This window comes from Vigna umbellata, chromosome 1 (assembly GCF_029865625.1).
Source record: "Vigna umbellata cultivar VRB3 chromosome 1, Vumbellata_1.0, whole genome shotgun sequence".
Taxonomy (NCBI): Eukaryota; Viridiplantae; Streptophyta; class Magnoliopsida; order Fabales; family Fabaceae; genus Vigna; species Vigna umbellata.
Genome location: NC_142165.1, coordinates 10,379,557 through 10,390,979, shown reverse-complemented (window position 1 = coordinate 10,390,979; position 11,423 = coordinate 10,379,557). Strand labels below are relative to the sequence as shown.

The 11,423-nt window shown below is 30.6% G+C and overlaps 1 protein-coding gene across 2 annotated transcripts; it reads right to left on the bottom strand.

Annotated features, from left to right (window-relative positions):
- Positions 1-997: 997 nt before the first annotated feature.
- LOC124846356 (uncharacterized) lies at positions 998-5,758 on the bottom strand. 2 transcript variants are annotated; one of them, XM_088094055.1, is made up of 7 exons: positions 5,189-5,758; positions 4,768-4,917; positions 4,244-4,399; positions 3,979-4,146; positions 3,735-3,896; positions 1,964-2,472; positions 998-1,859 (listed from the first exon to the last, which is right to left on the bottom strand). In XM_088094055.1, exons 1-7 carry the CDS (start codon positions 5,718-5,720, stop codon positions 1,251-1,253), a joined length of 2,286 nt encoding a protein of 761 aa, XP_087950181.1. In that variant the 5' UTR covers positions 5,721-5,758; the 3' UTR covers positions 998-1,250. The 2 variants fall into 2 exon arrangements, with proteins under 2 accessions (XP_087950181.1, XP_087950187.1); XM_088094061.1 differs by having other exon boundaries at positions 1,964-2,463.
- Between the last annotated feature and the right edge of the window lie 5,665 nt (positions 5,759-11,423).

Here is an 11,423-nt window from a genome sequence, read left to right as displayed (position 1 = left end):
CACGGAAATAACTCGTTAATTTTTCTGCATGCGTCTTGTATAACAAATGGGGAATTAGATACTTCAACTCCTCATTTTATGTCATATCACTTTTTCTAAGTGACAAGGGAAGAATAATGATCTTCGAGATTGTAATGGATGGACCCATCGTTAATGTTGTGAACGAAAAAACAAAAGAAAATATTCTAACCAACACACACTTCATCTTAACCTTTATTTCTCTTTTATTTTTCTCGAGGGGTCACAAACATTACTTATTTCACTTCACTGCTATCATGTCGGGTAAAGTACAAGTTCCATCAGTTTGTTCCTCTGTTTCGGCCTGCTCATTCCTAACTGTCGGAATCTTTTTTCCTTAGCCTCTTTTCACTGTTACTGAAGAAAATTGGTGTCGAAATCATCATTTTTCAATTGATAGTATTTGAAAAATGGTCTGACTAAGCGCCTGAAAAATAGTGTTTTTAGTGCATTAATAATTCTAACCAGTGTAAAAATATGGTCTTTTGAATTACTGTAAAATTAATGTGATGGAATACTTATAATTAAAGAATGAACAATCAAGACTAAATTCATCAACTCTGCAGATCAAAGATAAAGTCTGTTAACTGATATTAAAAGGTTTTGATCCTCAAGTTAGAATCAGGTAAACATCAACTTATCATTCTAGAAACATCAAACACAATCAGATAAAAGCAATCACAATGCTGCAATAAAACGTGCGAGTACGAAGGTTTTTTCTGCCTTTTCTCGATGGGTCGGGTTTTAGTTTAAAAAACTATCTTGTCCATTGGGTTATGTGAACAAAACAAGCTCATCATGACATATTATTTGCAAAAAATGCCTTACAACAGTCCAGCTTTTATCAGTAACAATTTTATCGCCTGCAATAACCAGTTCTTAATTTTTCTGTATTTAATAATTCTTTTTTGTCTTAAAGTAATATAAATAGTACTTTAAACAGTAAAGTAAAATTATTTAAATAAAATTTATTAAAGAAAAAATGTTAAGAGAATATTATAAACCTAAATTAAATCTCTTGAATCGTAACTTTACAAGCAACCAACACAACATTGCTGCAATTCAAATGCTATGTTTCATAGCTCAAAACAATACATGATTATTCACACCAAGAAAACAAGCTCAAAATCACAGACAACACAAAACTTGACTGAAAAAGGGAAATTGATTTGAATGGCTGCATGAATGATGAATCAGTACAGCACAAACAATGACATGTAGTAGCTTAGGGGCTATAGGTTGTCTCCTCTACCAGCATCCCATGGCACCTTAGATAAAATGGCTATTATAAGATCAAAGTATAGTGGAAACTGCGCCACGGCATAGAACATGACTGGAAAAACAGTGGCTGCATAAATGGGGTATAGAACCGACTTGTATCTGTGACTGAGCAGAAAGTAATGACCGGAGCAGAAAGAGACAAACATTGCAGCAATGGATACAAAAAGAGAACTGAGGCCTAGAAGAAGTTTGAATGGCAAATTTCTTCGAAAATCTTTGGATTGCTTTCGAGAAGTGAGGATTGTAAGGAACATTATGAGCCCAGTGACAGAGGTGCAAAGTCCAACAAGTGAAGAAACGGCAAATACATCGAATGCAGGTTCGCCTTCTAAATGAGGCCTACCTTCATCGTCGGTGCCACCGGGAATGGAGCTGGCCGTAGCAAAGGAAACACCAGCAACAAGTGCAGCCACAACAGAGCAAGATTCAGATGTTTCCTTCAGCCAATCGCTACTTTTCTCTATGAGATCTTTGTGTTCATCCTCAAATATTTGCCCTGCAGTTTTGCCCTCTGTGTCGCTTCTTAAGTAAAAGTGTTCTGGCACGAGGCTTTTAATATACTGTTCCAATGAAAAATAACATGTTTCAAGATAATTATAGTTTAATTTTGAATGATGAAAAGCTCTACCTATTTGTTTGAAGGTATTTGTTTGTGTATATATACCTGAAACCACTTTATATCCCACATCATTTGCAAGGCAGAACCAGCTATCTTTGTATGCTTGTCATCTCCTGGAGCATCTGCTGCCCAGTGCAATATGGTCCTCTCATTTTTATCTATTACCAGAGTTAAATTATTCCAAACTTCTCCTTTTACTTTCATTTTCAAATTCTCAATAACATAGGGTTGCCTGTTCATCACTGCCATCAGCAGCACATTCTCTTTGTTTGCATTCAAGTTATGGATCACACTTGGAATTCGCTCTAAAAGTTCATTCACCATTTCAATTATGCCATTTCTTGCCGCAACCAGGAATGCTGTCTCCGTTTTGTCAATACTGTCACTTGCCCTTGAAGATTGTTTTTGCTTGTCCTCTTCTTCTTCCTTTTCTTTTACTACTTCTTCTTTTTCCGTTTCTTCTTCTTCTTCTTCTTCTTCATCTTCTTCTTCTTTTTCTTCTTCTTCTCCTTCTTCGTTCAGCCATGGCAATTTGCTTGATTCACCTGTCATACCTGAAGTTTATATAGTTTTGTTTGATATTATATATATATATATATATATATATATATATATATATATATATATATGATTTCTATGTGTACTATTTTCTACTATTCTTATTTATTATAGCATTCATTCTACGATTTGCTTGATTGTATACTAGTGTTATAGTAGCAGATAATACATGTAGTGTAACAGTTTTTTTATTTTTCTATTATACTTGAGGTTTATAGTTTTGTTCGATACTCTATATGGTTTTAAAATATGATTTTTGTGCGTCCAATCTTCTACTATACAATAGTCATTTTTTTCTATCTTGCTTTTTTTGTGTTTTCTGTTATTGCAAACCCTATAATTGACATTGTATGTAAGAACAAGAAAAAATGTCAAAAATATTTGAAATACGGTTGTCAAATATGGAGAAGGTTTTAAGAAACAACAGCTTTGAGTTATGAAAAACTAACATGGAAGTTATTTTAATGTAGCAATTACATGTTAAAGCAATAAAGGGGAAGTTAATATATCATCTTTGTTAAAGAAATATAAGACGGACATGATCAACAGGAAAAAAGTGTCATAACATTGCTTCATTAGTAATAAGACACTGAGAGAGGTTACAAGAAGAAAAAATAATTACATCAATGTAGAAGAAGCTCGAATTACTTTGAGTAAATAAATCTATAGCACATAAACTTTGCTTAAAGTAATAATTACATTCGTTTAAGATGATAGAATTGAGAATGATAGTAGAATAATTGACGGACTTTAACAATATTATGGATGATATTGAAAACTTTGAAGTGAAGCTTATGATGAACAAATCATTACTCTAGAGAAGGTTCAAACCATAATTAGAATTTCCTAAAGCTTCAAAAGTCTAAGACAGATTATATTAGGGTTGGTTGGATATCTCAAAGTTGTAAAGCAAGAAGGAAGCAAGGGGAAAGAAATACAAAAAGTCATCATAGGAAAAGACATAGAAGAAGAAAGGGCCAAACACATAGAAGAACTGAGTCATGACCTTAAGTTTCATTTATCACATTTGTCCATGAAAGAATTATTTGAGAACTTAGAACAAAAGTTTGGTATGGTTCTCCATTGGAACCATACATATTGGATAGTGAGAAGTAGGAGAAGTTGGAGTTTTGAAATGCAAACTAGGAAAGTTTCAGCGACATAAGTTTGAGACTTACAAAAATGTGTATGGTACATCAGTATGTTCATAAAAATATTTGGTCCAACACACAGAGTTCGTGTTTGCATACATACATACCTGGTTTAAGTTGGTTAAAAACATTATACATTTCTTCATCAACTGGAATATCTGGAACACCCCCCTCTCCTGTGAATGCTTCATAAGGTCTTTTCAACAGTGCCTTCAATAGTTGACCACTCCATTCGTGTCTCCTCTTCATATTCCTTATTTCCTTTAATCCTTAAAAAAGCATGTACTTACAATCAAACCAGATTAATCGTATTAATTAAAAGCCATAGATCAAGAAATTAGCACTACATACCTACTCCTGTGAGCCCAAGAGTATGTACATACGCAGACCTCAGAAATTGTTGACTGGTTTCATAATTTGGTGGAAAAAATCCATCCCCAGCAGTTTCAGATACGATTTTACGCTCCTTAATTGGTGGGTTTTCTGAATCTTGCTGATTTCTTTCAGTAAAAAAGTTGTCTTGCCAAAGGAAAATGTGCAAGAAATAGATTGAGTATTAAGAAACTAGTCCCCAGAATTAAGAAAAAAACAAACTAGTTAGTATATAACCCGTTACCAGTTCGAGCACCAAGACTTTTGAATCCAGCAATGAATTCACATAATGTGGTATAGTTCTCTGGATAACTACATTTTGAGTCATTTGATTTCTTCTCCATCTTTTTCAAAATCTTCTTCATTTGTCTATCAGGGATCACTGGTTCCACAATCATACCTTCGACAAAAGAAAAAAATATTTGCTAACTTGATGGAATTTTTACATACTATAGGATTAGTAAATGTGCACATTTTATATAATGGATCAATTATACTCTCTTTTCTTAACAAAATAAAAAATACCCCACCTGTCACCTGATTTAAATCTGAAACTTGAAAGTTTTTCAATGCTTGAGTTTCTTATTTTACAATTGAAAAGTTATCAAAATCAATTTTATTAATTTTATATGAACATGAGTTGGAGAAAAAGATGGATATTCTGATTAAAACTGACAAAATAATATCTTTTTAAATTAAAAATATCTGAACATCACTTCATTTCATATGTAATGCAGTGTATAGATAGATATATATAATAATACTTACAGTGGTACAGGATTTGCTTCCACCATGAAAGTTTGGTAGCACTTCTGAAAGCCGAGGGCCTGGTTGCAAGGACTTTAAGAGGTGTGAATCCCTCTTCATTCAAATGTGTGCTAAGAAAATCATAGTAATGCACTATTATCACAGCCAAATCTGCATCATATCCATAAATATATGTAGTACTCAGTGTGTGTACATATATAGCATTATGTTATTTCAAAATAGAAATACAAAATAATAAATAAGAAGTTATAAGGTTGATTTAATAGTAAAGATAATAATAAGGGTGAAAAAAGTAAGAAAGTCTAATTTCTAACCAATATAAAATCTTCAACGCATACAATATTATCTAGAAACACAGAAATATACCGAAATAGTGATCTAAAATATGACAAGGAAAAGAAGATAGGTATGAGAAAGATACCGAAGTACTCTCTCCTGATAGCACAGTGAAGAATACTGTCACCGTTGTATCGCACAAGATCTTGCATGGGAGCGCTGTGGCCGTAAAGGTAAGAAAGATAAGCAAAGGTCTGTTTCTTCCAGTTGAGAGCGGCTTGAAAGAGAGGAGTCTCTCCATCTTTGTTCTTGAGTTTCGCTAAGTAAATCCTCTTCCGATTCTCTCCTACGATGATCTGACATATCTTTGTGAAACCCCTGGAAGCAGCAACATGCAGAGCTGTATCCCCTCGATAGTTCTTCACTTTCAGAGCCTTCCTCGTCTTGTGTCTGATAATGGCTATCACAAGCTTTTCAACCAACTTTTCTTCGGCCAAATCCACCACCACGTGTAGTGCAGTGCCGACGAAATCGTCAATCTTTGCCGTGTGACACGCTGGGTCTTCATTGTACATCTCCTCAACCTCTTTCCATTTCCCTTCCAATGTGAACTGCGCCAGACGGTTCACTTTATTCGACAACACCTCCTCAAAATTTCCATACTTGGTCGTTCCCATCCTGCTTCAACTTCAGATTATCAGAATAGTGTATACTGTTTAACATGGCAGGAGACATTGTAGTAGTGATATGCATCTTATATACTGAGAATGTATATGTGATCTCTAAGGAACTTGATGCTTCAACTTCACATCATTTTCCACTTTTTTAGTTCACACGGGAAGTATAATTTCATATAGTAATCAATAAGTATCTTTGATCATCGATGGACACAAAACAAAAGAAAAAGAAAACACTTATTTACTATATATGGACATTAATCTACACATAATTAATGCCGATAAAAAAATATGTATACGTAATTAACACTTTTTTAGTGGAAATTTATTAAGAATTACAAATGATATATTAGTCTTACGTTTTATTTAATGAGTTCTATGAATAAGAGGAAGATAAAAGAATTATAATTCCGTTTGAGATCAGTCTGAATATGTTTTTATTTTTTATTAAATCACTTTTCAAATCAATTAATAATATCTCCACATTGTTGGGAGTGGCCAACTAAATTTATTGGATTCCAAAGAAAATAAAGCGTTACTACTGCAAAAAAGTTCAACCTCGTTGTCCTCTTCTGTTTTGTTTTTTTTATCAGTAATGGTAGCTGTAATGGCTTTCTTTTTTTATCTTTCGACTAACAAAACTGGGAAAAAGAAATAAGCAGAAAAATAGTTCTTGTCCCATGGCTGCAGAGAACTGTTATATATTGTAAATTGATGTGTTTGGATTTTTGTAACGAATTTCCTGAGAACTTAAAAATTCATGAGTGTAGTTAAAGAAAGAAAAAGGAAAATGACACTTGAACAATTGACAACATTTAGACACGCGCACACGTGTCAAAATCTGAGTGGTCCATTTTCATTTAATTTTTCCAACTGGACCACTCAGATTTTGACACGTGTGCGCGTGTCTAAATGTTGTCAAAAATGGTTGTTCAAGTATCATTTTCCAAAGAAAAAATAACGGTAAAGTTTTACATTAGTTAGAGCTTAACAGTAGTTAATAATTATAATGTAACGATAGGTAGGATCTCGACTTACTAGATAAATCTAATTTTAAAAATTATATAGTAATTGATGAAAATATAATACATTCAAAATAATAATTATCATAAAATTAATTAAAAATATACTAATACAAATATTAACAAATAAATAAGAATATATTATAAAACGAATTATTTTATCACAATAAAAAAATCATCATCTTTCTTGAATTAGTGTCATCTTAAATAATTTAAAATTAAAAATAAATCCTCTAAATATTTTTTAAAATTTGCCAATATACCAAAAAAAGTTTCATAATACTTAATATATATATATATATATATATATATATATATATATATATATTGTTTTTATCCAATCCCATAGATATATTAAACAACATGATCTAATAAAATTTTTTAAGTTTCTCTCTTATGGAATAACCAAAACTTCTATCGAGATGATATTTATGTAGGATAACTAAATATAAAAAATTTGATGATTTAACTATTATTTATTTTTGTTATTATTTATTATATCGTTATTAATTATACTGTTGTTCAAATAAGTATTATTCTCGTCGAAACAGAAGCTCGTTGTCCATATTGATCTTATAATTCTCGATAAGTATTCTCTCTCAAAAACATTTATATAGGAAAAGTTTTTCTAAAAATGGATCTTTCTCTTAATGACAAGGGATTCGATTACATGCCATCAAGAACGATCAAGACATCGCTAGAATTTTGTCGCTGTCGACAAATCCGAACTCAAAATTCCGATTGGAGAAAAAAATGAATGATATAAAACAAAAGAAAAACATGAAAAAAGAATCTACCATTTTTCTTTCTTGCACACACTAATATAAGGTTAATATTCCGAATAGTGAGATTTCTTGGGTTTTATTTAAAGCCATCATGTAAATTTGCCGATTTACTTCACAAAAGTTTTGGTTTTAAAAATAGTTTTTAACGTATTAATGTTATTTTAGTAATTCTCATTCAAAATTAATTAAGCTTTGAAACTTTTTTCTAAATAAGTGTTAAAATAAGAAATGATAATTTAGAAACAACTAGAATATAATTTCATATTCTTTTTTTTTAATAGTTGAAGAGTGTAAGTCATTTAGTGTAACCTTATACACAGTGAGACAGAAATAATATTTTTTAAAAATAGAAATATTCAAACACACCTTCATTAATTCTTCACTTTTGGAATTATCTAGTTATGTTTCTTTCTCCTTTTTACAGTTTTTCAAAGATAGATATGTAAGGAGTGAAGGATTCTTGAAGAAGGATGCTTACTAAAGTTCCATCTTCTTATCTTCTTTTCTTGAATTTTTATGTAATTTGCTGTTTTCTTCTTATTGCTATTAAGTTATCAATAAAATAATATTTTTAATATAAGTGGCAATTTATAAAAATAAATGTATCTCAAATTGTTTTCCAAATGAGGAACCTCTTCCATTGTATCCCATAGTTGTAATACATTTTTTCCTTTTTCTTCAATTAGGTTTATTCGATTTTGTTTGACTCTTAATTATTATTACTAGTTTTTTAGCACAAATTTGTGGTTAAATGTGGGAGCTTTTACGTATTGGCGTGTTTCATACATGTTGTACGTGCATCATACTTCTTCCTGGAAAAGTAGGCTAAAATCAAAGGAATAATCTTTATTCTTTTTCACTTTTAAAATCAAAGGAATAATCTTTCTTCTTTTTCACTTTTTTTAACATTGTAGTTGAAGAAATCAAAACAAATAAAAGAACATTCTAGATGAAGGAAAGAGTTTGTATGTGTTTACAGTACATTATATACATGCCCAGCACTGATATATTGGGAGAGTGACACAGACATGTGTGAGTTTTATTTTACCTATTTTCCTAAAGTAAAAATCGATACATCTTTTGGTTTCCAGATTTCACATTTTTATTCACTTTAAAATATCTTTATTTACATTTATATCCACCTAATGTTAACTAAATAATTTGTTTTAAAAAAGAAAAAAATCAAAATAAAAAAATTATTACATTATGCAAAATTGAATGTAAAAAATACACATTTTTAATGTTGACTATTAAAAATTAAATTCCATAAATATCGTAATAAAGTGTCAAATAATTGCACTTTTATGATAATTACAAATTTATTAAGGTTTGTATTTTTTTTATATGCAGTATTTTGTTTAAATACAACTCCTCGTATTGAATAAAGATGTGTAACATATATAATATCCGACGTGTTGATATATTAATTAAATAAGTTTAATAATATATGTTGGATAAATTTATTAATAAATTAATTAGATGAGTCTATCAATACATATTATACTAGTGTATTCATATATTCATTTATATTTTTAGTGATTCTAATACTTTTACCTATTATTTATATGTTTTAAATAATCTTTTCTACTTTTGTAATGCTTTATTCTTTTAATTTTTACAAAATCTAATATTTATATTTTTATAGATATATTGACTTTCTAAATTTATAAATCATTTTTCAAGTTGATTTTATTCAAAATTTAATTATAAACTTAAAAATATTTATTATTTTTTCCTCAATCTCTAAATATCTTTTTCATTATAGTTAGTATGTTGGGATATCAACTTTTCGTCATTGATGCCACTCCTTTCTTTCTTTGTCTCCCTTGCTTCTCTTTTCCTATCGTAGGTCATCATTACATTATACTTCCTGAAAAAATTGTTATATGTTGTCATTGGATATACGAGATTAAGTACAAATCTAATGGCTCAATTGATTGCTTCAAAGCCAGACTCGTTGTCAAAAGTTACACACAGTTGGAACCTTTTAGACATTTTTGTTCCAATTGCTAAAATCACAACTTTGCATCTCTTATTAGCTCTACCTTCGTGTAATAGTTGAATCATCAATCAATTAGATGTCAATAACGCCTTCCTCCACAACAAACTACACAAGGATGCTGCCACTTGGATTTTCTAGTCACAAATCCAATCAAGTTCTTAAACTCCAATGTTCTTTTTATAGCCTCAAACAAGTTGGTCAACAGTGATATGAAAAGTGAAAAGCTTTCCCAATTTTTAATTTCACATAACTATATTTGATCTTTTGTTGACCACTCACTTTTCTTGAAACATGACAATCAATTCACCATTGTCCTTATCATCTACATGGATGACATTTTCCTCATAGGAAATAATGTTAGAGAAATTAATCACATCACATACCTCGTCCATAATCACTTTTACATAAAAAATCTTGGTGATCTTACATACTTCCTTGGTTTTGAAGTCGCCCAAAATCCACAGTGGTATTCATATCAGCAAATGAAAGTACACTTTGTACATGCTTAGAGAGACACGAATGATGGGCAATCCTTCTACCCCCACTCTCATGGCTCACTCTTCTTGTCTCTAACATTCTTGAAAACCTCTTGATTGATGTTTCCTCGTACAGTAGACTCATTGGCTGCCTTATCTACCTTACCAACATATGCTTTGACATAATTTTTTATTGTCAACAATCTTAGTCAATTTTTTTCCTCTCCAACCACACCAACAAGTTGCCAATAGAATTCTTATATATCTCAAAGGAACACCAGACAGTGGGCTATTTTTCCCCATCAATTTCCTCCATTTAACTCAAAGCTTATAGTGATTGGAATTGAGCCACCTACCTTGACACAAGAAAATCTATAATCAATTTCACCATTTATCTCAATGACTATCTCATTTCATGAAAATCGAAAAAGTAACATCTCGCACAGCTTTTCAAAAGCAAAATGTCGTGTGCCTTCCTCTACTACATATGAAGTCCAATGACCCACATACCTTCTGGAAGATCTCAATGCTCATTTTACCACACCAGTCTTCCTATATTGTGACCGCCAATCAACAATCCAAATTGTGTAGTGTCAAATGAATATGAAAAATTTATACATCAAAGTATCATTTTTATAAAGCGTAAAGATAAAAGAAGAAAAAAGACCATACAGTAAAATGAAACATGTTCACATACCAAATAGAGCATCAACATTAAATAATTGAGAAAAGAAATCATGTAATGTGGCATAGTTCTTTGGATATTCCCCTTTATCAGACTTGGAATTCTCCCCTATCTTTCTCAGATTCGCCTTCATTTGTTTTTTAGGGTCTAGTGGTTCTACAAGTATACCTTTCACACGCAAACAAACATGCAGTAAATTTTAAAAAATCATGTAACAAATTTTTAGAAAATTTTTTACTTTATCATAAATAGGAGGTTTCCAGTAACTGTTGTAAACATATATTTGAACACGACATACACCATTTAAATATGAATAAACTTAATTTTTAGGGATTTATTAATAATTTAGGGGTTTATTAATAAACTTGACAACCTAGCCTTTTAACCTAGTTCGTGATGTTAATATTACTTACAGTGGTACATGTTTGAATAAACTTAATTTTTAGGGGTTTATTAATAATTTTGTTTAAATCTTATTTTATTAGTTTGAATTTAGTAATATTTAGTTTGATTTTGATAAAGATAAAATAAGGATAGATAATTTTGATTTTCCATTTATTTAAGAGTAGTATAATTTTATTTTATTGATATAAAATAGAGATAGATTAAGTAGATTTTATTTTAAGTTAGTTAATATTTTATTGTCAGTTTTTATTATTTGTACTTGGTCCAATGTTCTATTTGCACCTAGGTTGTCAAGGTTCAATGAAAAAACCACAGTGAATTAAGAGTT